We start from the raw sequence: 27,705 nt of genomic DNA on the forward strand, positions 1-27,705 counted from the left end.
CTGGGGGCGGAGCTGTGCCGACTAGGGAGCCGCTCCCGCCTGGCGTCTACGGTCCCCCGGACGGCGGGGCGGGGCGGGGCGGGGCGGGGCGGGGCTAGCGCGGGGGCACGTGACGCTCAGGGACGACTGCGCGAGCGGGCTGTGGCGAGCATGGCGCAGTGGGCTTCGTCTGCTGTCCGCGCGCTCAGGCTCTGGGGCCCGGGCGGTGAACGGGCCTGGGCCCGCCGGCCTCGGTTCGTCCGGGTAGCAGCCGCGGGGCGGGGCAGGTGGAGCAGGGCGGAGACGGGCCGCCTCGGGGCTGCCGCGGTGGCCGGTGACGGGGTGAAGGCCAGGAGGGGGTTCAGAGCCCGGCGAGGCGGGGCGACGGGAGGACAGGAACTGTCCGGGTGTTCCCGGCCCGGCTCTCGTTCCTTCTCGCGGAGTCTAGCGTGAGCGGCGGCCGTCACGTGCGGGTGGTTGACACCGGCGCGCTCGCCTGGCCCGCCCCGCCCCGCCCCGGGCTCTCCTCAGCAGCGCCCGCCGGCCGCCCGCCGGCTGGGAGCCGAAGCGCTCCGCCTTCCGCGCTGGGCCGCGGCGTCCTTCATGCCGGAGCGCGCGCCGGCCTCTGGTCGTGGCCGCGCCCGTAGCGCCGCGGGCGGGGTGCTGGTGGGGGCCTGGGGGGGGCGCCGGGCGTCTTCCCCGCCCCGCGGCTGTGCGGGCAGCGCCCACCCGCCTGCGCCCGAGCCCGCGCTCTGCGCCGTCACCGCCTGGGGGTCCGTGTGAGGACGGCCCGCCCCTGGGAAACTTAAGGCCCGTGGCTGTCGGAAACTAATTTAGATGCCCGATGCCGGGCGAGGTGAAGTGAATGGTGGCGCGTTCGCTCGATGCCGCCTCGGGCTGCTCGAAGCGGTGGCTTTGTGACGAAGCGACACCGAGGAGCCTGACCGGAGAAACCCTCACGCTCTTACTCTGCCGGACCTCGCTGAGGGGCCAGCAGGCGCTGGGCAGACTTGCTTCCCTGCAGCTCGTTCCTACACCAGGGCCTGCAGGCAGTGGTCAGCGTGGCCGTGGCCGAATACTGACCTGAGTCACCAGGTGCAGCCCGGAGACTGCGGACCGTCATTCAACGGGTCCTCGCCACCTCTGGCCCCAGAGCAGGCGGCACAGGCGGGTTTCAGCCCTTTGAGTTTCGATGTGGGGGCTCTCGTGTGAACTTGCCCTTCGTTTCCCTTTTCCAGGCAGCACCCTGCTCCTCAGGGCCCCCACGCCCAGTAGACCTTGTTCCCTGTGCCAGGTAGACTAAGTCACACCTAACGCACATTCTAGACGCTTGGTAGGGCGCTGGCCACCTGTTTCCGGGTGAACAGTGTACGTGGGGCCCCTGAGTGGTGCCTTGCGCCCCGCGGCACTCAGCCGTGGGAGCACCTTCTGGGGATGTTTGTCTTCAACACCATCAAGCAATACTCCAGTTTCCCACGCACTGACCTGGTATCCCAAAAATTTGACTCGGTTCTGACACTCAACCTGGAGATTGCACCAGACCCCACCATTAAGGGCTCAGTCCCACAAGACTGCCCCCGCTTGTGCTTCTGACCGAGTGGCTATAAATGGGAGGTTCCCATGATGTCCCTCCTCGGTTTTGATTAATTTGCTGGAGTGGCTCGCAGAACTTGGCAAACCAGTTGAGTTACTAGATCACTGATTTATTGTATTAAAGGGCAGGACTAAACAAGTGATGAGATACACAGGGCCAGGTCTGGAAGGGCCCCAAGACAGGAGCTTCAGTCCCTGTGTGGGGCCTGGCACGTGGCTGCTTTCTGGTTCCCCAATCTGGAAGCTGAGTCCCCTCCTTTTTTTTTTTTTTTTTTTTTTTTAGGAAGGCTCCAACCCTCTAATTAGGGTTGGTTCCCCTGCCAACCAACTCCCATCCGTAGGGGGTTTCCAAAAGTCCCACATTAACCTCAACTCATTTCACCTTTTTGGCTCTGGGTTGGTTTTAGGAAATGAGGATAAGTGACCAAATATTGCAACAAAAGATGTTCCCAGTTTTCTTTTCACTTAGGAAATCCCATGCGTTTGGGGGCTGTGAGCCTATCATGGGTGAAGACCAACATGTATTTATTACAAATCACAGTGTCACCACTTACCTCTCATTCTTTCTGTGGTTCTCATAATAATTTGCATTCAGGAGGAGCTCAGTAAATGTTAGGTTTTCAATGCCGTGGTTGCAACCAGAGCATTGTTTTCCTTCCTGTCTGATCAGCTCTCATTAGAAAAGCCTTTGGGAGGTGCCATCGATCGACTTGCAGGCAGAGATGCACATCTTGGTTGTGGAAGTACTGTCTTTGAAACGGGTATCTCTGCAGGAGCACAGAGGAGGAAGCGGCGTTTGCCCAGCTGGGAGGTTCCAAAGACAGCTATGGATCTTTTTAAAGAAGACTAAGAATTGTCTCTGCCTTACTTTGCTTTGGCAGCTGAAGCTCAGGGTATTTGAGTGACTTGATGAGTCAGGTAGCAAGCTTGGGCCCTGACTCCTTTTGGTGCCCTTGGCCTTGCATGTTTGCTGTTCCTGGTCATGTTCCTCTTTCTCATTTTACACCTTTCAGAAGTCTGGTCTTTGGGTAAACCAGGTGGTGCTTCATTGGCAAGAGAGGTGACAACACAGAACGGTGTGTGTGGACTGAGTGGCAGGCAAGTCCCTGAACTGCAGGTCACTGACCCCAGAGTGGAGTGAGAGGCAGCCCTACAGGGTTATTGCACAAGGGGAAAAGGTGACCCTAAAGGGAGTAGGGAGCCAGTACTGTTATGTTTAGAGGAGGAGAGTGACTTCTCACTGGAAGTTCAGCAGTGGCTTCATAAGGAGCTGGCCTCAACTCTGGTGATATGGACGTGTGGAGGTGGAGCTGGGTGTAGGCACTTGAGAACCGGGAGCCCTTGTTTGGCTGAAAGGAATAATGTGTGAGAGGGTTGTCCCTGTAGTGGGACATGTTGTGCTAAGACGTTGGGGTCCAGTGGGAGCAGAGAGCTGCTGAATCCCTCAGCGACCATGTGTAAAGCAGGTCAGTCTTGCAGAGATTTTAGTGTTGGTTTTGTAAGGGGCCAAAGAAAACCACAAAAGACAGCAAACTGGAGAGGGAGTTAGGGTCATACTCCTAGAAGATAAGCTTTAAATTGTCCTGATGTGTGTCTAATGATGTGCATTTAGGGGCTTCTTTATTCCATGGGTCACAAGTGAGTTGAAGAACTACTCAGTTTCCTGTTTTTATGTCTGTTTACTGTGAGTCATCATCAACTGGGGAGGGTTGTCCGTTCAGCTTGTTGCCTCTATTTTCCCATCAAGGTGGAGGGGTCTCTATACTGAAGTCATAGATGTCCAGCCCCTGGGGTGTGAGGAAGGCCCCCCCCCAGCAGTGGGCTGGCTATCCTGAACTCTGGGTGAGTCACCAGCTGATAGCAGAAGGTGAAGGAGTTGTGCAGCTTGGTGAGATGCCGAGGTGCCAAACAAGGGCCCTAGGAGCAGGTCATCAACTCCAAAGGCCTTTCCAGGCCCAAGCGTGTTGCTTGTTTCTTCCTGTTGCTTTCCTGAGGCCTTGCTGAAGCCTGCAGCTTGTTTATTGTGTGTCTTGCTCCTTTTTCTTGGGGAAGACCATCTCACACTCCTAAACAGGAACCCTCATTCTGAGGGTCTTGGCTCCTGGCTTCTGGAGGGGACGAGAAGCCTTCTGGAGTCTGGCCTTGGATGTGTTTGGCTGTAATGTGAGCAGCCTCCAGATTGGCTGTGGATGTTGAAGTCTGCAGCAGTTTGAACCCCTAGCTGTCTGGGCGTGGGTGTTTCTTTCTGGAATGGTTTCTACCACCCATTTTTTATCTGATGATATTTGGTGTAAAGTCTGAGAAGTTTAACTTTCTGTAAATGTCCCTGCATATTTGTCACATCCCTGGTGTGTTGGTGTGGATGGCTTTGCAGAGTGAGCCCGCGGCCCACAAGGGGTGCTCTTGGCTCTGGCCTGAGCCCCTGGGGTGGAGCAGGCCCTGTCAGCACTGGCCTGTGGTAACAGGGGCTGAGAAAATGCTGCCTTCCTCATTTGCACAGTTCCCGTTCCATGAATAGTCTTGATTTCTGAGTTCAGACTGCTTTCTGTTTGAGCCCAGTGCTAATTCGTGAAGGGAAAAGTGGTCACTCAGCAGTGGGGGAAGGGCAGACGTCTCACTCTCCACTGCACGCCTGGACTTGCTTCGCTGTTCCCTGGCCATTCTCCTTTTTCTGTCAGTATTGCAGGTGGATGGACGCCCATACCCTTTTCTGCTGGTGTCTCGAGTGTCTTTGGAAATGGAGGCGACAGTAAGAAGGAGAAGCTATCCCTGCAGGACATTGCTGAGCTGATTCGAGCCAGGGCGTGCCAGAGGGTGGTGGTCATGGTGGGGGCTGGCATCAGCACACCTAGCGGCATCCCGGACTTCAGGTGCCCCTGCTGAGCCCATGCTCCCCTCCCATCCTGGCTGTTCCACTCCCTGCTCTTCTGATGGCTCTGGCTTCTCTTTGCAGGTCTCCAGGAACTGGCTTCTACAGTAGCTTCCAGCACTGTGATGTCCCATACCCTGAGGCCATTTTTGAACTCACATTTTTCCTTCACAACCCCAGCCCCTTCTTCACGTGGGCCAAGAAGATGCACCCTGGGAACTACAGGCCTAACATAATCCACTACTTCCTGCGGCTGCTCCACGACAAGGGGCTGCTCCTGCGGCTCTACACACAGAACATCGACGGGCTGGAGCGAGGTGAGCCCTGTCCTCTGAGCATCCTGTCTTGCAGCATCCTTCCCTCTTGGACCACCGCTCAGGTGTCTGCTTGCAGGGAAGGGGCAGCTAAGTCCGCGTGCCACCGTCCTGGCTCCTGACTCAAGCGCCTGCTGTGAGGGTCACTGTTCGGACCTCACAGGTGACCCATTTCCAGCACACCTGATGGTCTGAGTTTTGGATGGAACCGAAGATGCCATCAGGAGCTTCTAGTTTTGTCATCTGATGTGATAACTTCTTTTTTAAAAACATTATGATGGGATTTCGAGCCTGTGAAGAGAATGTAATGAGCCCCCTTGTGTCCTGTCCTCATACCTGTCCCCTCCCACCTTCTCTCACCTCTGGATGATTTTGAAACAGATTTCCACATTATAAATTTAATGCACAAACCCATCATGGGTATCTAGAAGATAAAGACTTTTAAAACATAACTATAGTATTATCACACAGATCACTAATAATTCCTCACTATTATCAGACTCAGTTTATGATGGACGGTTTCTTGGCTGTGTCTACATAGTGGCCATGAGCGGATTCCCAGACATTGCTCAGCACTGGCTGTGCATCTTAGAGGAGCACATGCTGGGCCCTTTCCCTTATTCAGCGATGCTGACAGGTGCTGCCTGCGACTCAGAGAGCCAGCCACCACTCAGCCAGGCTGCATGTCGTTTTTTCTTAAAAATTTATTGGAGTGACATTGGTTAATAGGATCATACAGGTTTTAGGTGTCAGTTTCTATGTTACAAGATCTGTATATTGCACTGTATGCCCACCACCCAAAGTCAAATCTCCCATCACCGTATATTAGGACCCCCTTCACCCCTCACCCCTGTATATGTCTCATGGTTTGAAAAAAGGAGTCATCTTGACTCCAGGAAAATGTGTCCTTGCTAACAGGGTCATCTAGCAGTGGATGCCCCATGGAGATAGTCTGCTCTTGGAGATGTGCAGGGCAGGCCTTTGTGGAGGCAGGGGTACCTGGCCATGGGCTTTAGTGGGCGTGGAGTCAGGACAGACACCGGGACAGTGTGCGGCCACCTGCTCCTGGGACTGTCTGTTCACCCACAGCTTTCAGGAGTGAACTGCCGTAACAAGTTACCGTGTGTCTGTTTCTCCACAATTTTTGGAAATTTGTTGTATTTCTATTATTTTCCCACCTTTACTTGGTGTCTGTAGAGTAGAAAGTGTTTTCCTGGGTGTTGGGTAGAGTTTGATCTGAACGTACATCCAATGTGTTTGTGCTGTTTTCACTGTGACTGGCTCCGTTTGGGAGCCCTCCCCTTATGGTCAGGGCGTCCCTGTTGGTGACAGAAGAGGGGCTCCTCCCGGGGCCTCCCAAGTCAGAAGTTGTGCTCTGGGGCCTGTGCACCCCCCACCCTCTACCCAGAGGCAGCAGCACTTAACTGTGGTTTCACTTTCAGCATCGGGCATCCCCGGCTCTAAGCTGGTTGAAGCTCACGGGTCCTTTGCCTCTGCCTCCTGCACTGTCTGCCAAAGAACATCCCCAGCAGAGGACTTCTGGGTGAGTTGTCACACAGATGGTTCTCTGTCTGCACTTGCCCAGGGGAGACCTGGAAAGGTGGTGTTTCATGAGCATTGTGTCATAGAGACAGAACTGTAATAGTTGAAAATGTTTTCTTATTATTTTAAAATTAGAAATGTAATACATGCTTGTAAAAAATTAAGGCAGTACAGAAATATGTAGGGAAGGCGAATCTCCCATAACCACTTGTAACAGTTTGGTATCATGATGCCTTTAAGAAAAAATTTGTGCGTATCACACACACATACGTGCACCTCCTCCCAAACAGTCTTGGTGTGTTTTCAGTAGTGGGACCAATGTGCTTAAAATTCTACAACTTGCTTCTTTACTGAGCACGGTATCACCGACTGCTTGTTAGTAAGTACAGATCTGCTCACTGGTTAGTGACTAGGGTGTTACATGGGGCCCCTCACCTCAGCACCTTGGGTGTTTGCAGTTTTTACCACAGAGCAGTGAGGCCCATGTTTATTCCCCGCATGCTGCTGTGGTGTTTCTGTGAGATGGGCTCCCTCAGGGAGAACAGGATGGAGCTGAACGTCTTAAAGACGAAACTGAAATGTCGATGTGGCACAGGACCCTGTCTTTTATTTCTTATTGAGGTGAAATTCACACAACATAAGCTTACCCATTTTAAAGAGCACAAGTCACTGGCATTCAGTACATATGCCGTGGTGTGCAGCCACTACCGCTTTCCAATGGAAAATGTATGGCACCCAAAAGAGGACCCAGGTCCATGCATCAGTGAGCCCCCCCCCCCCCGTCCTTCCCTTCCCCTCCCTTTTCCAGAGTGTTACAGAGTTGGAATCACAGTGTATAGCCCTCCCCCAAATTTTGGGGTCTCTGAAACAAAATTGGTAAAACGCCCTGGTAAAGCTGTGTTCCTTATGTACGTGGGGCACTTACACTGCTCAGCTGTGTGACTGAGAACTTCCTGCTGTGCCTTTTCCTTTCATGTTTGCGATACTTTCCTCTGGCCCAGCTTCTTTTTTTTTATTTTTTATTTTTTAATCCTCACCTGAGAATTTTTTTCCATTGCTTTTTCAGAGACAGTGGGGGGGGGGGGGGAGAAACATCGATGTGAGAGAGACACATCCAGTGGTTGCCTCCCACTTGTGCCCCCAAGTCTGCAACTGAGGTACGTGACCTTGGCCGGAATCGAACCCGGGACCCTTTGGTCTGCAGGCCGACACTCTAACCATTGAGCAAAACCAGCCAGGGCTCTTGGGTCCATTTTCTGTGTGTTTCCCAGGCCTCTGTGATGGGGGACAGGGTCCCCCGCTGCACAGTTTGCACTGGCGTCGTGAAGCCTGACATCGTGTTCTTTGGGGAGGCCCTGCCCCAGAGGTTCCTGCTGCACCTGGCGGATTTTCCCATTGCAGACCTGCTGCTCATCCTGGGGACCTCCCTGCAGGTTAGTCCACAAGACAGGGATGCAGGGAGTGTGGGAGAGGGAGAATGGGGACTATGTATGGGGGGGAGAGCAGAAAGTGTGGGGGTGCAGGGAGTGTGGGGGGGGTGTAGGGAGTGGGTGGGGGAGAGCAGAAGGACCTGCGCTCAGGGCCCTGCCTGCCCTAAGGCCAGGGTAGTGCATAGACTCAGCGGGTCTGCCTGTCGTATGCTCAGGACACACAGTGTCATGAACAAGTTGTGCTGGCACGTGGCATAGAGAGTCTAGAAGGGGCTGGGACTGGGGAGCTGGAGGAAACACTGCCTGGTGGCCCTCGGCCACGTGCAGCAGTGAAAGCATCAGCTGTGATGGTCCAACTTCCTGGCCCTGTGGATGCTGTATCCTGAACAGACCATGGGGACAAGTGGAGCAGGTAGTGGCCTGGGGTGATGGAGCTGGGTGTGTGTGCAGGTGGGATAGGGTGCGACTGTGGAACTCCTGTAGGGCTCCAGGGCTGTAAACAGTAGCTGCTAGGACAGAGCTGATTTCCTGAGATGGAGAAGCCTGGTGGGTGCATTTGGGGGACAAATCACGCTGATCTGAGGAGTGTGCTGGGCTGCTGAGTGGACGTGTCATGCTGGCAGGTGGACTTCTGAGTCCAGTCCAGGAAAGAGCAGAGGTAGGAGCCAGGGTGCCCACGCTGGGCCTGGATGAGGGCACGGCCACGGCCAGACAGGCAGAGGGCAGAGCTATGGTGTCTAGTTCTAAGCCTGCCTGACCTGGCTGGCTACCAGGTATGGACACCAGGGCTACTAGCCCTCTTTACTTTTTAAGTGAAATGAAAATATGAAAATAGCCTTTTTTCCCCTGAATCTAAAAGTACCTTGTGTGTGTTTTAAATATGTCTTTACTGATTTCAGAGAGAGGAAGGGAAAGAAATAGAAACATCAATGATGAGAGTCATTGATTGGCTGCCTCCTGCATGCCCCCTACTGGGGATTGAGCCCACAACCTGGGCATGCCCTGACCAGAAATCAAACCAAGATCTCCTGGATCAGAGGTAGACGATGCTCAACCACTGCGCCACACCGGCTGGGCCCATGTATTTTTTTAAAAATTCATACATTCTGTAAAGACATAGAGCAAAGTAAAGAGTCACTTCTGTACTGCCATCACTGGCAGCTTTGTGTTCCGTGTCCTCGGGCTTCTCTGCTGTGTAGATAGATACACACATGGACCTGTGCCCTTTCACCAGCGTGGACATCACTGTGCAGAGCTCCACCTTGTTAGTGGCCACAGTGTCCCTGATGGTTACTCATAGGAGGTCCTGCCTGGGCCCTGACACAGAGTGCTTGTCAGTGAGCACAGCCAGCGGCAGTGTGGCATGCAGCATGGCCTAGAGGATGCCGCACCAAAGTGGGAAGCACCCAACCACTGAGCCGTGACCACCTGTGGGACAGGGACCATGTTGTCTTCTCAGATCTGAAACACTATCCAGCCCCAGGAGTTTCAAGATAAGAGATGATGGACCTATGAAGTTTATTTAAGCAATTTCCTAGTGATGGGCAAAATAAATAAATAAATGTAGTTTTTGCATTGAAATAATGTAGCGAACATCCACGTGTATACATTTTTGTACATTCTGTAGAAAATAAATGTTAAGAACCTGCTTTCCAGAGAGATACATTATTTTCACTGCCACCAATAGCACATGGTGGCTATTTCTCCACCCCCTCGCTACCTCTATGTTCCCACCAGTGTGACTGGCTAAGCACGTGGGAGAGAGATTTGCATTTCTCTAATGATCAATGAGGTCCATCCTTTCTCGCTCACTGACTATGGCATGCATTCTCTGTGGATCTCGTTTGTACCTCTTGCCTGTTTTTCACTGTTCGTTAGAAATATAAATTAATAAATTATATAAAATGTTTGTGAATTAGTTTATCAGTTAGCAATATAAACTATTTTTTCCCATGTAACTTTTTTGCAGTTGGTTTATGGTGGTGAGAGTTAAGAATTTATTTTTCCGCCCGGCTTGTGTGGCTCAGTGGTTGAGCATTGACCTAGGATCCAGGAAGTCACAGTTCGATTCCCAGTTAGGGCACAGGCCTGGGTTGTGAGCTTGACCCCCAGTGGGGGGCCTGCAGGAGGCAGCCAATCAATGGCTCTCTCATCATTGATCTTTCTCTCTCCCTCTCCCTCTCCCTTCCTCTCTATGAAATCAGCAAAGATATATAAAAAGAACTTATTTTCCTGCCTGGACTTAGGTGGATGATGGTGGAATCACACGTGAATTGCGGTTTCTGTCTTATCTGACTTCAGTTGTCCTTCCAGAAAAGCCCTTTCCTACGTAACTTAGAAACCCAGAATTTACTTCAAGAGCTTTTTTTTTTTTAAGTTATGTATGATTTTTATTTTTAAGAGCTGTTTTTTTTACACTTAAATCTTTAATCCATTTGAAATTATTTCAATGAAAGGCAGGAGTCAAGCAACTTCCTCCCAGAGAGTGATCCAGTCTCAATACCATTATTAATCTGTGCACTTTTCACACTGTGACTCTTGGATGAGTCAGGCCTGTCTGGGGTCTGCAGGGGGAAGGTGCAGAGGGGCCACCATGCAGCCTGTGGATGCTTGGGATGAGCATCACTGATCATTAGGGAAATGCCACATCTCACACACCTCAGTGCGGGACCAGATTCTCCCTTGGGCAGCAAGGACAGAGGAGACCTGTCTTGTGTCAGGTGTGCTGGGAGAAGGTGTGGCCTGGTGGTGGGGAGGACGGGTAAGATTGCGTAATTGCTGGAACTGAGCTCTTGAAAAAGCTGGAACTAGGAGACACTTCCACTGACATGGGTGAGGGAGCAGCAGGGGAGAAAGTGAGATGGGTGTGTGGGTGTGTATGCGTTGGGCGGGGTTCCCTCTCCAAGGTAGCACGATCAGTCTCCTGAGGGAGCCAGAGACTGGATAGGGCTCCTCACTTTTGGACAATTTTTTAGGTGGAGCCTTTTGCCAGCCTGTCTGAGGCTGTGCGGAGCTCAGTGCCCCGAGTGTTCATGAACCAGGAAGCGGCGGGGGCCTTGGCCTGGCGTCCTCGCAGCAGGGATGTGCTGCAGCTGGGGGACCTGGTGGACGGCGTGAAGATGCTGGCAGAGCTGCTGGGCTGGACGGAGGAGCTGAAGGACCTCGTCCAGCGAGAGACCGGGAAGGTACTCTGAGAAGTGAGGTTTCTGTGCCTGTGTGGGATGCAGCCCCGCGGGCGACGCTTTCAGGAAATTGTGAGAGCCGCTGACCTGACTGCTGAGGGTAGAAACACCACAGAGGCTAAAGCTCTAGATTTCAAATCCCACGGACAAGTGCAGTTACAGAAAATGCAGTTTTCCTCGAGACTCAGCAGTGTCACCCTGTGGGCGAGTTTCTCCAGGTGGTGGCATTGGGCATCTGGAGTCCAGTTGTCTTGGGACAGCACGAAGCAGGCAGGGAGAACACCCCCAGGGTGTGACCAGAAGTGCTGATCTGGTTCCTGTGGCCACGAGACAGATGTCTTGGGGACCCCACCCTCCACCTGTGACTGTTACCTCTACTGGCAGAAGCCCCCCTCTGGCTGTAGCCTCATTTCCTACCAAGTAGGACCAGAGAGGATTCGAAGCTAAGGATGAGACAGCACTTAGGTTTCTGCTTGTCACATGTCTGAGCCATTGCTATTTCAGGCCTTTTGTTGTCTGGTTCTCAGGGCTGAGATGTAGGCTGGTGCCGTTTCTCATCACGTGGAAGGAGATAAAGGCCACCCACATCCAGGTCACATTGCCGTCACTTTTGAATCTGCAGCTTACTTGAGAGCCTCTTCTGGGCTCCGACTTCTTCCACCAACAGCAAGATTAAGTCAGGGAGCCTCTGTGGATTTTTGGAACTAGTCCTGTAAGATTTGCCCTGTGGTATTTCCTAGTTTTACAATTTGTATAAATTGGGTTATGACTTTAGGGGTTTATTTAGGGTTACTGTCCAAGATGTGGTGCCAGGGTATACCTTGATTTGCCGCTTACATGAGGCCCTCCGTTTAGCCACCCAGTTTTGCCTAGCTCTACTGGAATCATCTTAATTTGGCTGAACAGCAGTATTTGCAGAGACAGAAAAGCTTCATCTTATGTAATAGTTTGCACCCGGGCCCTGACATCTGTCTGCCTACCCAGGTGTTTCCAGGTAACCAATTTTTTCTCTCCCTTGTGTTCCAGTTCAGTGGGTGGGACAGGTAGGGTGAGGGCTGTTTCCGTACCAGAAATGGTTCCATGGAGTCATCACCCATTTCTGAACAGACCTCGTTTCTGAAGAACAGCTTGGGCAGGTTTACAAATTTTGGCTGACCCAGGACTGGAGCAGAGCACGGGGCTCTACTGGCACCGTCCCCAGCCATGTCTGCACTGTGCCTCAGCATGGGTGCCCCTGGCCTGCCTGTCTGGTTAACTCTTCACTTTGCTGAAGCTCTCACTTCCCAGCACTTCCTTCTGACTGTGGTCCTGGACTCAGGCTGCACCCACTTTTCCTGTGTCCAGGTCTCCACTTGAAGGGCAGGCTCAGCATCTGTCAGAAAGGCCCATCTCTGGCTGAGTGGGCCCAGTCACCTCCCAGTGTGGGGTCCTGGGTCCCAAGAAGTATGCTGGGCTCTTGGCAGGTTGGTCTCCTGAGTTTGAAGAAAGCCTGTCCTTCACTACTGACATGAAATAAATTCTGCTGTAGAAATTGGGCATCCCTTCATTTTTGTCCCCACAAAGGGAATGCAAGTGCTGACAATGAATGTGGAAAGGGGACCTTGGGGGCCCAAGGACAGAGAACATTCATCCCCACCTCACCCCTCACTGAAGGTCATCATGATCTGTTCACCCTGATGCCTGCCTTACATTAGCCTCCTCCAGAAACCTGTCTGTTCCAGACCCAGCTGCACTCTCCCCACCAGGTCTTCCAGTAACGCCACTGGGATTAACCTCTGACATGAAGGCACCCCTGGTCACTGCCCCTCGTGTTCCCTCCTCCCTGGCATCGTGCTTGCCTGGCAGACCCCTGGTGTAACTGACAAACTCCTCAGAAGGGGGTCTGGTGGCCTCAGCTCTCAAGAAGAAAAGACTTAAGTGGCGATCTGGGAAAAATGTTCACTTGTGCAACTTTATTGGACATGCACACGCGCACTCTCTCTGTACTGCAGGATGTTTCTGGGACGCTTTGTGGGACACGATGGGAATACAGAATTAAAGTCTCACAAGAGGTAACGTTTTCCTTACGTATTTATGAGCTACACCAGTGGGAAAGATGGAGATTCAACTGTGAAACCAGTGAGGACTTGGGCACTGTGGACAGTACAGCAGGCAGCTGAGCCAGGACCAAGGATGCGCTCGGTGGGGACAGACAGCAGCAGCACAGCCCTTGCGAGTGTTTCTGACATTAGCATGTGAAGTTCTAGCAGGTTCTTTCCCCCTTTCAAATGCAGCACTTGCCTGACCTCCTGGCTCTGGGCTCCCTGTGCCCACGTGCAGCCCCACCTCAGGAGCAGCCTCTGCACATACCCTCCTGGCTCACAAGAGAAACCCTGTCACCCGAGGAAATCGGCGTTTCCAGAGTGACAGCAGGACAAGACCCTCACAATCCCAGAGATGAGAAAGTCGGGAACACAACTTTGGGAGTGAAGAGAAAAGGGCCCCGAGGACACCGCTGGAAGCAGCACCGGTTCTGACGGGGGAGCTGGGTAGCCGTCCTCAGTCGGGGTCTGAGTCGGGGTCTGAGGAGAGCTGGCCCTCCATGCTCTCGCACACGGCATCCTGCAGGGAGGTGAGCTGGCCCCGGGGACTCACCCCCATGGGCTGGATGACTCTGTGCCTGCAGGGAAGGGGTGGGTGGGCGTCCTGCTTCAGCTGCCACCTTCCCCCCACCAGGCTGCTCCTGTTCAGTGTCAGCGAGGCCCGAACCCTAACTGCTACCTAGTGGCCCTGACACCTGAGGCAGTCTCTTAATTTTCCTGGGCCTCGGTCCCATCTTGTGTAAAGGGGACATAATGCTGACTTCAACCCTAACTAGCCTGGGGGTGGGCGGTTTCCTCCATAGCAGGTGATTCCAAACATCCTCCTATGACCCCGCCTGCTGGGTTTCCTGAGACAGGACATGGCCCTCCTGCCCAACCTCGTACCTGGAGAGCTTGTCGAACATGTTCACCAGTTTCATGGCCTCGTGCTCCTTCTGCTCCTCGGTCATGCCCTCCATGGGGTTGGGTAGCTTCTCCTCCACCCTCCCAGTCACTGGGTTTATGCTGCTTCCCAGGGAAGGGGGCGTGGGGAATGCATTAGTGAGTCTCAGGACGGGGGGCTGTGGGGAGACCTCTCCTGGAGCAGCAGTCACCCAGCTCCTGCCATCAGGGCCGCCTGGTCCCCCAGTCTGCCCGGCCCCTTTACCCTCTGTTGCCACCCTACATTGGACATCAGGACCCATGCCGGGTTCTGAGTGGTCTTACCCACGGGTCACGCTCCCCCCCCCATGCCGGGTTCTGAGTGGTCTTACCCACGCCTCACCCTGCCCCCCGTGGCCCGGGTGGGGGACGGGCGCCCGAGGGAGCGGGGCACACACCTGGCCCTGGCCGCCTTGTACTCGTCCGTGTCGGTGTCCTCGTCCTCCGAGTACTGGCCCTCGGGCCGGCCCCCTGCCATGAGGCCCCGGGCGGCCAGGAGGCCGGCGGCGTTCCCGTAGCCCGTGTACTTGATGAAGCGGGGCACTGAGGGCGGGCACAGGGGGCACTGAGGGCGGGCGCAGGGGGCACTGAGGGCGGGCACAGGTCAGCGCGCGCCCGGCCGGGAGGGCAGGCGCCCGGCGCCCACTCACCGCTCTCGGAGCACAGCACGAACAGGAACTCGGCGGCCACCCTCTTCACGTCCGTGTCCAGGTGCGTCATGAGCCGGACGAGCTTGTTCCGCAGCAGCTCCCCCACCTCAGGCCGCGTCTTCACGTCCCTCAGCGGGGGCAGCACCTGCGGGCAGCTGCCGTCAGCCGGGCCCGGGGCGGGCGGGTGCCCGGGCGCGCCCAGCCCCTGGGTACCTGCGCCTTCAGGAACTTCCTGGCGGGGCGGTGCAGGCGGGCACACTCGGTCAGCACGCTCAGCACGGGGGCCACGCTCTCCTTCAGCCTGTGCGTCTGCGGGGAGCCCGTCAGTGAGGGGTGCCCCGACCCGAGGGCAGGGTACACGCACCACACGGGTCTGGCAGGAGGCACTCGGGAGGGTGTCCCCCCGAGGGGCCGGGAGTGGGCAGTGGGTGTTCACTTTGAGAGGCACCCAGGGGGACCTTGACTCCGGAGACCATGTGCATGCTCTGTGACTCAGCTGCTCTGAGTCTAACTCCCCTTCCACAAAGCAGGGCTCTCACAGCGCTTAAAGCTGGGGCACACCTCTGGCTTCCAAGTCACCCTCAGAAAACAGTGGCCAAAAAACCAAAACCCCTACTTCGTGGGTTTCATGGACATAGACCAAGGAACTTCTGGATCCCTCCCTGGTTACCTCCCTGGACCCTAACACCAGCAGTGACAGGGACAGACGGTCACAGCCAGTGTCTAATGCCAAGCACGTGACCCAGCTCACAGTGCTAGTGGGTGTCGTGGATTCCGTGGGACCCACTGAACCTCAGTCTGGCTATGTGGCCCCATAATGTCTGCAAGCTCCCAGAGGGGCCGATTAGAACCCGCTGGCCACTGTCTGGAAGCTGCAGGCTTCGGGGGCCTCCGGCTCAAGGTTCCATGGGTTCTGGTACAGCTGATGCTGGTCCTCAAGGGATGCCTGGGCACAGCGACACTGAGTCTAGGGCTAGGATCACTCAAACAGGTCTAAAAAGCAAGTACTTTGCTAGACTCTGCAAACTTGGTTCCAGAAGTGGAACCTTCAAGTGTGTGTGGTCAGGTCCACATGCTTCTCACAGAGCAGGGGTCTGGTTTCCTGCCTGGCTGGAACAAAGAGCAGCTGAAGGGATCCCCGGGATCATATCACTGAGCTGACTTCCACTTATCCATGTTGACTTCGCAAGAGCAGTGGCCCCAGCTGCTTGGGAAAGCCAGAGCCACTGGGAAGCCCACTCAGTAGGTGCCCCTGCCCACCTGGTGCAGACGTTTCTCCAGGAAGCTGAGGAGGACACTGATCACATCCATGTTCACTCCCAAGAACTCCAGGGAGCCTTCATGTGGCTCCAAGGTGAGAAGGACATCTAGACACTTGAGGGGCAAGTTTCCCAGGAGGTTCACTGTGTGGCTGGGGACAGTTCAGGAGGGGGCTTGGTTAAGTCCAGTTCCCTAGCGCAGCACAACCTGTGGTGCACCCTGCTGGGGCTACATATAACATGAGCCAGCGTGCAGGGGTCTAAGGAGAGACATGAGGGGGACAGAACTGAAGGGGGGGAATCTGTCTCAGGAGTACACTAACTGTAGTGGGTCCCAGAGGAGGGCACTCTGCAGATGCCCCACCTTCCACCCTCTCTGGGGGCTGAAACATCACAGGTGATCTCTGGAAAACCAGGATCTGCCTAAGCACAGGTCACTGAAAAGGGGGGTGAGTAACCATGCTGCCCTGTAGAAACCACACTGTCCACTGCCACTACCCAAGGTCCAGTGGCACATTCCTGTCTCCCATTCATGGCTCCTGTCCTAACATGTACTGTGAGTGCTGGGCTCTCCGGAAACACACTGATGCTGGTCCCACCCAGAGGAAAGTAGATGCTCTAGGGTGGAGCCTGGTCCACCATCTAGACAGGTGAGCACTTCCCTCCAGCATGACAGTTCCCACCCTCACCCGTGGAACTCCTCTGTGCGGTCTCCAGCAGCAGCAACCATCACACAATGCCGTAGAAGGGTCCCCAGGCACCGGTAAAGGGCAGCGTCTTCCTGACCAAAGAGAAAGGGGCTCCTGTGACAGAGAGCCACACCTGTCCCCACTGCTGCCAGCTGAGGTTCTGCTGTCTGCTCCACGCCAGGACCATGTGTGCTAGCTATCCGTCTCCTCTAGTGCACCCCCCCCCCCTTAAGAACGGCAACAGGTCTCTCTGGATGACATCACACTGTGTTCTGGCCCCACACTCAATCTCCTGGTAGGAAGTCGCCTATAGCTTCTCACCATGCAGCCTCCACCTCCCTCAGAAACTTCCCTTGATGCTCCTGCCCAGGATGGACATCTCCTTGCCTCCTCCCGACAGGCTGAGCACTCCTGTCCGAATCTGATACCTAGACATATTAGGGTACCGACAGTGAGGCAGGTCCAGGAAGTGTCCTCACCTCGTCCACTTCCCTCCTGATGGAGTCGAAAGTGATGTTGAAGAGCACCTTGAGGATCTCCATGGCCCGCTCTGTCTCCTGGGGAGGAAGGAGCTCTGGGGGACTCTGCCCAGGGGTCACTCCCAGTGTCAGCTGCAGTGCTTCAGTCAGCAGGTGCACACCCTGCAGCTCCTGGAACAGCTGCTGGCGCACATCTGTGCGAAGTGCCGTGAGCAAGAACAGGAGGCGCAAGTCAAAGAGCTGGACCTCGTGTGGAAAGCTGCTCTCCTGGTGCAGCCCCACACGCTTCGAGAGCCTCACCACCAAGCGGGCCTCTGCAGCCAGCACCTGTGCCCTGGGGCTGCTGAGCACAAGGTTGCACAAGCACTTGAGGGACTCGAGTACAACATCCAAGTCCAGGGGCTCAGGGGCTGACCCTTCGGAGGTGGAGATGCCAGCATAGCACGCAAGAGCCTGCAAGCTCTGGGGGCTGGTGAAGGCATCCAGGCAGCTACGGTCCCTGGACAGGATGCGGATGCTCTGCAGCCAGGTGACCCGGCGGGAGGGTGGCAAGCCCCGCTCCAGAACTGAAACCAGCAGCTCCGCCAGTCTCTGTGGGTAGAGAAGAGCGGCTCCACCAGGCCCCCCTACCAGGAGCCACCCGTCCCTGCCCCTCTAACCCCGGGTCAGCACGCACCTTCCTGTCCTCCTGTTGGGCAGCATCAAACGTGAAGTTCTGGGAATTCTGCGAAGAGACCCAGAGGCTCAGGAGCGCAGGCCGCAGCCACCACTCTGAACAGATGGGCGCACCCCACACACCTGTGCCCCGGTGCGCACCCCGACCCTCTTCCCAGCAACTCCTCACAGCCTCGGGGCCCCGCCCTGCCGCGCTCCCTCCCACAGCCCCACTGCCGCACCTCCGCTGGCCACGCGTGAGCCCCACCCTGCCCCCTCCGCGGGCGCGTCCCGGTCCCCGGTCCCGCTCACCTCCCGGTTGTACGCGTGCAGAGCCTCCAGGATCATGTCCTCCTCCCCCGTCTCCACGGCATCCGCAACCGCTCGGGGTTCCATGACGCCCCCCGCACCCTGCGCCGGGAAGGCGGGAGGGGCCGAGCGCCGCGGTTCCGGGTCCCAGTCCACCCGCCCCGCCCTGGCTCGTCGGGACCCGCGTGCGCGGCGCCGCGGGGCGGGGCTTAGGCTGCGCGCGCCTTAAGGAGGCCGGACCAAGAACCCGAAGGTCCTGCCCGGGGGTCAGTCGGGGGCTGCCCGACCGGACTCGGTGGTGGTCCGACCTCGGGGCCTGAGTCGCCCTTGAGCTGAACAGTGTGACCCCTTCACCGCTGCTTGGGCCGGGTCTGGTTTCTTGCAAGCAAGAGCCCGGGGGCGGGGGGGGTGGAGAAGGGGTCCCGGCCCCGCTCCATGGTGGGCTGCAAAGGAAGCTCAGGCAGTGGCAGTTCTGCCGAGACCCGACGATCAGTGAGCCGGGAGACAGGAAGGGATGTGGGGGAAGGTCATGCAAAGCAGAAGGAACAGCGGGTGGGGAGGTGGGAACGGCCTGCGTGGGAGGGAGAAGGGGGAGTGTGGGGCGAGGAGGTCGGCACGGGGCAGAGCCCGGTCCACGCGGAGACACCTAGCTGTCGCCCAGACACCGTCTGGCCTGTCCTCAGTTTGCCCTTTTAAAGGACAGAGACGACAGCAATTCCCGTTTCACGGGTGGTCTGGACGAGTAATGACACAGCAAACGCTCCACGGCGGCGCGCGGGGACCCTGCAACAGGCATTTCTCGAGCAGCTCGGTCGCGCCAGGCCCTTCTTCGGCGCCCGGGGGCGATGGCGAGAAGCAGCGGCTCGCACGGGCCCCGCGCCCGCTCGTCGCAGCGCCGACCTCCGCCCCGCCCGCCAGCAGCGAGCGGGCCGGGCTTCGCGCCTCCGTCGCGTGGGGCAGGGCCTGGCGCAGTCCGCGTGTCCAGGCCCGGACGTGGCACTGAAAACAAGAACCACCGAGCGCCGGGCGCGCGCACGCGTCCCTTCGGCCCCCGCCCCCCCTCCGGCTGCCCGGACCTCGGCCGGAAGTCGACGGCCCGAGGCGGAAGGGGCGTGGCCGGAAGCCCCTTGGCGTGACTGCGCCACGTCGCGGGAGGCTGTGCGGATCAGGAGTCTGGGGCCGGCCCGGCCTGCGCGATGGCGGACTGGGCTCGCGGTGAGCGCGGGAGAGCGGAGCCGGATGGCGCGGGGTCGGCCGAGACCGACGCCGCCGTGCGCGGGAGCCGCCCCTGGGTGTCGCGGGGAGCCCTGGGTGTCGGGCGGGGCCGGGTGCTGTCGGGGCCCGAAGCCCAGAGCACCCCCTCCGCCCCCCGCGCGGCCGTTCTGCTCTGGGCCCCGGTCGGCGTGTCCCGGAGGCGGCGTGGTGGGGGGGGCCTCAGGGACACCTTCCTCGGGGAGCCCCCGTTCTCACCTGCGGAGCGGGGTGCCGCTGCCTGTGTCGCCGAGCTCGCCTGGCCCGTAGGGATTAGTGAACCTGAGTGGCTGGTAGGACGTTGACACGCTTCCCCTTGGGGTACGGACACATCGACGGTTTCTGGGGCCGGGCCCCAGTAGTTGGGTCACGCTGCGGCATCTGGTTCTCGGCAGCGTCGGGGGAGGTGGTTTTCACACACCTGATGGGACAGGCCTGGCAGGCAGTGTGCTCGCGCGGGGCCCTGCCATCAGCCCCCTCGTTGTTGGGGAGCAGTGCTTAGTTTCCTCCCTGGGTCCTTGTTAGTTACTTCTTGTTAGTTAGGACTCAGTTTACAGGTGGTCCCTGCGGAGGCCTCCCTGCTGTCCCCTGGGCGCTCTTCCTGACTGTTCACCTGTTTGCTGTTCATGTCTGAGAACAGGCTCCAGGCACAGGGAGGGAGGGAGGCATCCGGGGAGGGAGGGTACAGATGTGTCACACCGCATCCGAAAGTGCGTTTGACCGAACTGTTTGGGGTTGTACAGTGTGGGGGTGCCTGTCCACCCCGGCCTTGACATGTGGTCGCGATAGGTGCTCATGCAGCCCATCTCACCTGTGCGAAGTGCATGCACTGGATTAGGGCTGGACCTGCTCACCAGACGTCAGACTTGGCCAGATGGGATTGTAGTGAGAGCCTGGAGGCCACAAAGGGCTGCCTTGCAGGGGTCAACGGCTTGCGCTGGTGGATGTGCCCCTCAGCCTTTCTCTCTTCTTGCAGCTCAGAGCTCGGGTGCCGTGGAGGAGATTCTAGACCAGGAGAATGTGCGGATGGCTGACAGCCTGGCCTCCAAGGTCACCAGGCTCAAATCGGTCAGTAGTGGTCTGCTTTGCCGTCCAGCTGGCACCGTGGAGCCAGGACCTGAGTGGGTGGAGGCCTGGAAGGGTTTCATGTACTTCCCACCCGTGAGGCCCAGGTGACGCCTGGACCTGACTTGTGGTCGCAGTGTCTGTCAGAATTGTTGGCTAGGTCTGCTGTTCTTGTGGGGGGCAGGCCCTGTTCAGTGTGCGTACCCTGGCCTGACCCTGCCCCCTGTGTCCTAACCAGCTGGCCCTGGACATCGATAGGGATGCAGAGGACCAGAACCGGTACCTGGATGGCATGGTAAGGTCTGCGAAGTGCATGAGCGTCTCGGTCAACTCTGCCTTCTGCCTGCTCTGCAGGCCCCACCCTGTGTGACTGTGCTGCGCTGTGATTCCTCCCTCAGGATTCGGATTTCACAAGCATGACAGGCCTGCTCACGGGGAGTGTGAAGCGCTTTTCCACAATGGCGCGGTCCGGGCGAGACAACCGGAAGCTGCTGTGCGTGGTGGCCGGGGGCCTGATCGTGGCCTTCTTCATCCTCTCCTACCTCCTGTCGCGGGCAAGGACGTGAGCCAGTGGAGCCGGCTCCTGTGGGTACCTGGGGCAGCCGGGTCTTCCCTTGCCTGGTGTCCCGGCTCCAGAGGACCTGCTACAAAGTACTTCTTTGCAATGGTGATCGTGGCTTAGGAATCTTCTTCCTGTGTGGCTGGGAGACTCACTGGCTGCCTCTGACTCTGAGCTGTGTAGGCTGGTGCCATGTGTACAGGGGCCTCAGGTGCTTGAGGCACCGACAGCCTCGTCTGAGCAGAGCAGCTGGAAATCCTGGACATGGCCACCTGTGGCCAGCAGCCTTTCCCCAGCCCTGAGGGCTCTGACATCTCAAGGCTCCTCTATCCTGTCCTTGTCAGGGTAAGGCCGCATCTGGTCTCTGAGGTGCCTGGATCAGACACAGGAAGGAGGTGAAGCTGTGAACCTCAAATCAGCACTGTCTTCTCCACCTGAGTCGCAGCCCAGGGATGGCAGTTTCTCTTGGCCAGGGTGGCCGAGCATGGGTAGGCCAGTGCTGAGGGCCCACCGCTTGGCCTCTACCTGCCTTCCAGTCCCACAGCCGAAGTCAAATCTTCAGGAAGGGTAGGTGGTGCAGATGAAGGAGTGGACTGCAGTGCTGGCTGGAGGCCCTGGGCCCGATCTTTCTGGATCTCATGGCTGTGTATCTAAGAGCCAAAATCCACATTTTCTCAGGATTGAGGATCTACCTAAAGGTGTATTTCCTAGAGACCAGGTCTCTAGAAGCACATCCCTCTGGTGGCTCTGAGTCAGGCAGTGTGTGTGTGTATAGAGTGGGCTTCTGTGGGTCTTGGCAGGAGGACCCATAGGCTACTTTTTGAGGGTCCCTGGGTAGTTTTCTGTCCACCAAGCCAGGCCATTCCTCCCACAGGGAGTCTCCCTGTGCTGTGAGGGAGCTCTGAGCCAGACCCTCATCCCCAGCTTCTGCAGACTGTCCTTCCCAACCACCTTTTCCTAGGCCCCTAACTGACCACTTGTCCAACCTTGCAAGCATACAAAGCAAATCCCAGGTCCCAGCCAGGCCAGTGGCTTCTCACCCCACAGGGAAGTCCCAGCGCCTTTGTCTTTACATAGAAACACTTACTGGCTCTGTGTCCTTCCCTGTTCTCGTTCCCGTTCTTTGCCTCTCCATCACTCCCATTGTTGCCTGTGGACTGTTGGTCCACTGTCCACCTGCCTGCATGGTCATCCCACATATGGTCATGTCCATGGGCTTGTCGGCTCTTGCCTTGCTCTGGTCATCAGCTCTGGACACCTGCCTTCTGCTGCTGCTCCTCCCAGCAGGCCCGGCCTCACAGTCACCATAGTGTCCTTTCTTCCATTGACCTGGCTGGGCCCTCAACCTCCAGGGAGGAGGGCCCCACCTTCCTACTCCCAAGGGCACTGCTCTGTTTTCCCCACCTCTCCAGCTCATGCTCATTTGTCACAGGCCACTAACCTGCCTCTGCCTCTGGGGCTGCTTCCCCTCCTTGGTCGTCCAGCCCTGTGGTCCTGCTGTGTCTCCCAGTGACCCTGTGCACCTTGGCTTTGGCTTAGCCCTCTGCTCGTCTTGAACTAACCGTCGTCATGGCAGATTGTGCACTCTTCACCAAGCTGCAAGCTGCTGCCTGCATATGTCTCCGTCTGGTCACTGCAGACAGCTGAACCTGAGTTCTGCGTCCCCCAGCCCTTCCTGGGCCTGCGGTGCTAACCTCACACCCCAAGAACGTGGTTCAGCCGTGGCACCAGGTCACCACACCTGAGGGCGGCGGTGCCCTCTCGTCGCTGGTGCAGACTAGGAGCGCAGGTGCTGCGTTTGGGGCTGGCCTGCAGGAGTCCTTTCTGCATCTCCGATTCCTCTGCTTGCTGTTCTTGTCCACCTCTCCATCTCCACGGCTCCTTGCACCTTCCAGCCATTCTGGGTCCTGGCTTTTTGCTGTTCGTTCTTACTGTGTTAGGATGGGTTCTGTGGAGGGGACATGGTGACTCAGCCAGAGCTGGGTGTCCTGCAGGCTGTCACCCTCCTCACACTTCAGTCCTGTGCACGGAGCACCTCATCCTGTGGGTAGTAGGGGTTTGCTGACACTGATCCCTGAAACCAGTCCCTGTCACATGAGGACAAACTTCCAGGCTCTATCCCATAATTCAAGGACAAGACATTAAACAATAAAAAGTTGTAATAAACAGCTTCTTCATTTTCTTGGGGGTTGAGAGGGCTTTGTGTGGCACTGGCCCTGGTCCTGGGATGCCGTGGGCACTTACAGGCTGGACCTGCCTGCTTCCCCTCCTGGGGTCCTCCCAGGCCCCTGCCCCCCTCACTTGTTCCCTCAGGTGTTGTGCTCTGCCAAGGGTTCTTTAACTCAAATGAGTGACTGTGAGACAGCCGACCCCTTCCCTGTGCTTCCTGCCTGTCTGATGTGTCACAGGGTACCTTAAAACACTCACTCAGCTCCGGTTGAGTGGCTCTGTGGGTTGGAGTGTTGTCCTGTACCCTGAAAGGTGATGGGTTTGGCTCCCAGTCAGGGCACATCCCCAGGTTGTGGGTTCAAGCCCTGGTTGAGGTGCATATGGAAGGCAACTGGTTGATGTTTCTCTCCCTCTCCCTTGCTCTGAAATCAATAACAACATATCCTCGAGGGAGGTAAAAAACACACACCCCACCCAAAACGTAATCACTCAAATCGCAAGTGATTTATGTCCCACAGTTATTGTGGCTGGAATTGGTGACAGGCTGTCTCTGCCCTGGGATGTTAAGGACTGACCTGGAAACAGGCTGGGCTGCCATCACCTGAAGACTTGCTGGCACAGCTGCAGTTCAGTGCTGGTGTGAGCTGAGGGCCAGCTGGGCCGACTTCTCGGGTGCTGCACAGGTCTCCCCCTAGCAATGTGGTGAGCAAGGTGTGGGGGGATCCATGCAGAAGCTGTTTCCTCCAATATGCTGTGTGGCCTGGCCTTAAAAGTCACCTGGCACCAGTTTAGGGTGGTCAAGGCTCAGATTCAAGGGGAACACAGACCCCTTCTCTCAGAGAGGGAGAGTCCGTCAAGAAGGGGGAAGAGCACATGGGAGGGGATGAGTGCAGGTGACCATCAAGTCTACCATGAACACAGAGGGCAGGGTGTCCTTGCTCCCTAGCCCTCCTGTTTCTGCTCAGACCCCAGGCTGGAGAAGCTTGATCTCCCCCCGAGACATGCTCATACGTAATGGAATCATGATTTATTATGTATGTGGGCACAGAAGGGAACAAAATTAGCAAATGGGAAAGTAGCATAGAAAAAATGTCACAATTGTCTAAACGAGCATGCTTTGCCCTTTAGGGCCAGGCATGATGGTGGGGTGGGACTGGGCTAGTCCACCTGCACGACCAGGGGTGTCATGTAGTCAGAATGTTTGATGCCGAAGGTGACAATGGGGGCGCAGGGCTTGGTCACTGTCACCTGGAAGAGGAGAGGCTGTGAGAGGAGCCAGCACCCCTGCTTTCATCCCACAGGCCCTTCCCTACCCCACCTGCCTGGGCTGTGCCTTCCCCACCCCCTGCCCCCCACCCCACTCCGTCTGGGCTGGGTCACCGTGTCCCCACCCCTTCTTCACAGTACCCCTCTGCCTCCCAGACCTTCTCAGGGCTATGGGCTCCTGGTCCTGGCTTGAGGGTCTTGTCCCCCGGGGGCTCCACTCGGGCAGCGATGGTATACTGCGGAGCCTTGAATTTAGTCACCTGCACGTCGGTCTGGTGGTAGGCCGCAGGACCTGGGGTCTGGGAAACAAAAGAGGCTCAGACAGGCTTGGCCTGCCAGGGCATGTGATCCCAGAGGGCAAGGAGCCAGTGTTGGATGGTGGGTTTCAGGCCTCGAATCACTGTGCACTTGGGTCAGGGTCCCCTTCTGTCTCCAAACAGTGTTCCCTATGAGTTGAAACCCCAGTGCTGTGGGACCCTGTCTGTGTAGAATATCACCCTCGACTTCAGCCTCATGGTGGCAGTGACACCCAAGCTTGTGGCAGCCGAGCTCATCCCGTCCCTGAGCGTGTGAGAGGCCCTTCCTGGCTGGGACCTGTCCTGTGGACCAGAGGGCTGTGGGCAGGGCTGGACAGGTGGGATCATCAGAGCTCTTTGAGCCCCGGCACATGCCCACCTCAGGGCCTCTGCACCAGCCACCGTGTCCAGAATCCTCCTCCCCAAATATCTCACAGCTTAGCTTTCTCCTCCCCTTTCTCCTGCATGCTACCCTTGTCACCGCATGGGGCTCCACGGACCCCTTCCCTGCTCAACCCTCCTCAGCCCCTGAATGTGACCCAGGCATGTGGCAGACACCCAGGGGATGAAGAGCTGAGGGGCTTCAGGAGAGTGGGGTCATGCTGGTGGGTCCTGGGTTCTGGGGGAAGGGGCCAGATTGGCCAGTTCTCTGGGGGGTAAGCTCTGCCCCAGAGGGCGCCCCTTGCCTTGTGCAGGTCGTCGCTGAAGCTGCCCAGCTTGCTGCGGCCCTTGATGGAGAAGGCAGGCTGGGAGACCTTGCCAACAGTGTGGGGCCCCATCACCATGGGCAGCATGTAGGCGGCAGGGCCTGCAGGGGGTGCCAGCACTGAGTCTCAGGCTGGTCAGCATCCTGTGCCTGGGGTCCCTGCTGGCTCCTTCCCTGGGGCTTTCCACCTCTGGAGACCAGCTATTAGCTGCCCACCTCACCCTCCCCACCCAGAACCCTGCCCAGCTGGCGGTGGGCTGCCGGAGTTGCTGCGGACCTGGGGTGCTGTCCACTCGGAAGGTTTTGGTCCGGGCAGAAATGGAGTGACTGGGCGCCGAGTCGAACACGTGCTTGGTAGATTTCTCTGGAAAGTAGTCACCTGCAGGAGGGAAGGAGCAGGGGGTGCTGGGAGGACAGTGATCATCAGCTGCCTGGCCAGCTCAGGGGCCTTAAGGACAACTCCTGGCATTGTAGGCTCCAGGCATTCAGGCCCCAACACGGATGGTGACTGAGATGGGTTGGGGGTGTCCAGAGTGGAAATGCTGTGGGGGGTTGGGGGCAGGGGTCGAGTAAGGCCCAGGTTAGAGCTGGGCTCAGGTGTTTAGAGGCTTCCCTGAGGTCAGCAGCTCCTCTGCCCAGCCTGATGGTTACCCTCTTTGAGGAGAAAGAGACCAGGAGGGCGAGGATGGCTGTGCTCCCTCCCACCCTGGCTCAGTGGTACAGTGGCCACTGCAGGGTTGGGCTGGGCTGGGCTGAGGCTGAGCCACTGTCACTCACCGGGGCCAGGGGTCAGCATGGTCTTTGTGTGGTAGCGCCCCAGGATGGAGAAGGCAGGGCTGAGGTCCTTGCCGGTCCTCAGTACCTTGGGGTTCACACTATAGCGAGGCCCTGGGGAGCAGTTCTCTGCCAGGAGCATGGGGGCTCCACGGAAGCTGTAGGCAGGTGCACGCAGCTTGGTGGGCGTGTGCTTCACAAAGCCTGTGGGGTGGGGGCTCTAAGCGGCCTGGAGCCAGACCTAAACCTTCTCCGCACCCCAGAGGGGTTGATACTGGGAGTCCCAGACCCTCCCCCGACCCACCTCCGACCTTCCTAGACCCTCTCCAGGCCCTTCCCCATCCCTCCTCAGGCCCACCCCACACCTGACTCCTGTCCCTCCCACCCCCCCCTCCAAGCTCAAGGCACCTACCTGTGGTAGGTGGAATCAGGTACTTGGGTCCAGGACTGCTGTAGAGGGCCATGATGGGCCCCCGGGGGCGATGGGGCCTCCAGGTTCCCACCCAGACTTCTTCTGCCATGGCTGGCTCTGTCCATGGACAGGAGGGTGAGCAAAGGCTGGGACGCCCTAGTCTTAACCCCCATGCCTGCCTTTGCCCCCACTGACAGGCAGGACTGCAGGCCACCTACTCCCTAGCCAGGTTGCAAGCTGGGTCCCATACCTAAGGGCAGTGGAAGCTTTTGTTTGGAGAAGTGGGTTTGCTCTGCCCTCATTAGTGCCCAAGACAGCAGTGTTAGACCCTCAGGTGCAAGCCCAGACTAGCTGTCTCTTCTGGGCCTCACTGACTACCCCTCATTGGCTCTCAGGGGGTATGGCCAGGTTCCTCCCAGTCAGAGGATGCTGGGCATGCCTGGGCAGGAGCAGTGGGTAAAGGTGGGGAGCTTCTTGGCTGAGGCTGTGCTATGGGGTGGGGTGGGGTGAGGGGCCCTCTGGAGAGGCCCGTACCTCTTCGATCCAGGTGTGCCACTCAGAGCAACCTATGGACTGAGGTTCCTCAGAGGTGGTCCTGTTGCATAGTCCCCAAAATGGAGTATAGAGAGGAAGGCCTCTACCTCTCTCCTCTCTCTGACTGGGGGGGTCTTTGAGAGTTGGGGAGGGGCCCAGCCCCTGAGCTCTAGAATGTGGCTCTGTGGGATGGTGGGTTCTAGATCCCTGTCTGTGTGATGGAGACAATGGCTTCTGTCAGAGGGACCCCACCCTTGTCAGGCATGGCTCTGTCCCGGGACTTTGCTCTGCTCCTCATTGCAGGAAAAGGGACAATGAAGTCCTGAACCAGGACGATGAGGCCACAGAGTCCAGACCCAGGCAGCCAAGGAGCAAATGTTGTGAGGGGCAGAGCTGAACCTACTGAGCCCTGCCCCCCGCAGAGACCTGAGCTGGGAACAGTCAGGAAGCAGTCCTGGGGTCTAGGGTGAATGTGGGTGGGAGCCTGAGGGGAGCTGGTGCTCTCCTGTGGGACCTTTCTAGACCCTCTGGTGCCCTGCTGGCCAGCTGGACCCTCAGACTCATTGTCCTCATGAGCGGGTGCCATCTTCTCGACTTCCTCAGGGTTCCTCCTGGGCCTCTGGGTTGGGTGTCTTCCAGGCTCTTTCCTTGGGTGACTTTGGGGAGCGAGATTGCTCTCAACCCCCTGGACCCATGCAGGTGTGCACTGTGAGCACTTATTG

General features: G+C 57.3%; 4 protein-coding genes across 10 annotated transcripts; 2 read left to right on the forward strand and 2 right to left on the reverse strand.

Annotated features, from left to right (window-relative positions):
• Window positions 1-85: 85 nt before the first annotated feature.
• SIRT3 (sirtuin 3) lies at window positions 86-13,913 on the forward strand. 5 transcript variants are annotated; one of them, XM_081155517.1, is made up of 7 exons: window positions 86-233; window positions 4,251-4,442; window positions 4,526-4,758; window positions 6,198-6,298; window positions 7,569-7,730; window positions 10,703-10,912; window positions 13,183-13,913. In XM_081155517.1, the coding sequence occupies exons 1-7, from the start codon at window positions 151-153 to the stop codon at window positions 13,423-13,425; spliced, it is 1,224 nt and encodes a 407-aa protein (XP_081011643.1). In that variant the 5' UTR covers window positions 86-150; the 3' UTR covers window positions 13,426-13,913. The 5 variants fall into 5 exon arrangements, with proteins under 5 accessions (XP_081011643.1, XP_081011646.1, XP_081011645.1 ...); XM_081155520.1 differs by lacking the exon at window positions 13,183-13,913 and adding an exon at window positions 11,437-12,190; XM_081155519.1 differs by lacking the exon at window positions 13,183-13,913 and having other exon boundaries at window positions 10,703-11,002.
• On the reverse strand, window positions 12,285-19,019 carry RIC8A (RIC8 guanine nucleotide exchange factor A; the record flags this gene model as incomplete). Of its 3 annotated transcripts, none has more annotated exons than XM_081155516.1 (10): window positions 17,955-19,012; window positions 17,665-17,712; window positions 16,989-17,579; window positions 16,510-16,601; window positions 15,822-15,972; window positions 14,775-14,870; window positions 14,562-14,706; window positions 14,310-14,454; window positions 13,876-13,995; window positions 12,285-12,381 (listed from the first exon to the last, which is right to left on the reverse strand). In XM_081155516.1, exons 1-10 carry the CDS (start codon window positions 18,036-18,038, stop codon window positions 12,285-12,287), a joined length of 1,569 nt encoding a protein of 522 aa, XP_081011642.1. In that variant the 5' UTR covers window positions 18,039-19,012. The 3 variants fall into 3 exon arrangements, with proteins under 3 accessions (XP_081011642.1, XP_081011640.1, XP_081011641.1); XM_081155514.1 differs by having other exon boundaries at window positions 12,285-12,411; XM_081155515.1 differs by lacking the exon at window positions 12,285-12,381 and adding an exon at window positions 12,962-13,568 and having other exon boundaries at window positions 17,955-19,019.
• Window positions 19,020-19,061: 42 nt separating this feature from the next.
• On the forward strand, window positions 19,062-22,990 carry BET1L (Bet1 golgi vesicular membrane trafficking protein like). Its single transcript, XM_081155526.1, has 4 exons — window positions 19,062-19,166; window positions 20,179-20,270; window positions 20,506-20,562; window positions 20,666-22,990. Exons 1-4 carry the CDS (start codon window positions 19,148-19,150, stop codon window positions 20,831-20,833), a joined length of 336 nt encoding a protein of 111 aa, XP_081011652.1. The 5' UTR covers window positions 19,062-19,147; the 3' UTR covers window positions 20,834-22,990.
• A 1,132-nt stretch (window positions 22,991-24,122) lies between these two features.
• CIMAP1A (ciliary microtubule associated protein 1A) lies at window positions 24,123-26,754 on the reverse strand. The gene is made up of 7 exons (XM_081155072.1): window positions 26,700-26,754; window positions 26,450-26,566; window positions 26,041-26,241; window positions 25,541-25,642; window positions 25,244-25,365; window positions 24,420-24,560; window positions 24,123-24,243 (listed from the first exon to the last, which is right to left on the reverse strand). The coding sequence occupies exons 1-7, from the start codon at window positions 26,749-26,751 to the stop codon at window positions 24,154-24,156; spliced, it is 825 nt and encodes a 274-aa protein (XP_081011198.1). The 5' UTR covers window positions 26,752-26,754; the 3' UTR covers window positions 24,123-24,153.
• Window positions 26,755-27,705: the final 951 nt, after the last annotated feature.

The sequence above is a fragment of the Miniopterus schreibersii genome (assembly GCF_964146895.1).
Source record: "Miniopterus schreibersii genome assembly, chromosome: 12".
NCBI lineage: Eukaryota > Metazoa > Chordata > Mammalia > Chiroptera > Miniopteridae > Miniopterus > Miniopterus schreibersii.

What these genes read in the sequence shown, in the direction of transcription:
- CIMAP1A (XM_081155072.1), bottom strand. Translation starts at nt 26,751, where the DNA reads ATGAGGGCAGAGCAAACCCACTTCTCCAAACAAAAGCTTCCACTGCCC. An exon ending in AAAGCTTCCACTGCCCTTAG is followed by an intron (nt 26,567 to 26,699) that starts GTATGGGACCCA and finishes GTCCATGGACAG; the next exon opens with AGCCAGCCATGGCAGAAGAA. An exon ending in GAGCCCATAGCCCTGAGAAG is followed by an intron (nt 24,244 to 24,419) that starts GTCTGGGAGGCA and finishes CTCCTCTTCCAG; the next exon opens with GTGACAGTGACCAAGCCCTG.
- SIRT3 (XM_081155517.1), top strand. Translation starts at nt 151, where the DNA reads ATGGCGCAGTGGGCTTCGTCTGCTGTCCGCGCGCTCAGGCTCTGGGGC. An exon ending in CATCGACGGGCTGGAGCGAG is followed by an intron (nt 4,759 to 6,197) that starts GTGAGCCCTGTC and finishes TTTCACTTTCAG; the next exon opens with CATCGGGCATCCCCGGCTCT. An exon ending in TCCTGGGGACCTCCCTGCAG is followed by an intron (nt 7,731 to 10,702) that starts GTTAGTCCACAA and finishes ACAATTTTTTAG; the next exon opens with GTGGAGCCTTTTGCCAGCCT.
- BET1L (XM_081155526.1), top strand. An exon ending in AGGTCACCAGGCTCAAATCG is followed by an intron (nt 20,271 to 20,505) that starts GTCAGTAGTGGT and finishes TGTCCTAACCAG; the next exon opens with CTGGCCCTGGACATCGATAG. An exon ending in ACCGGTACCTGGATGGCATG is followed by an intron (nt 20,563 to 20,665) that starts GTAAGGTCTGCG and finishes TTCCTCCCTCAG; the next exon opens with GATTCGGATTTCACAAGCAT.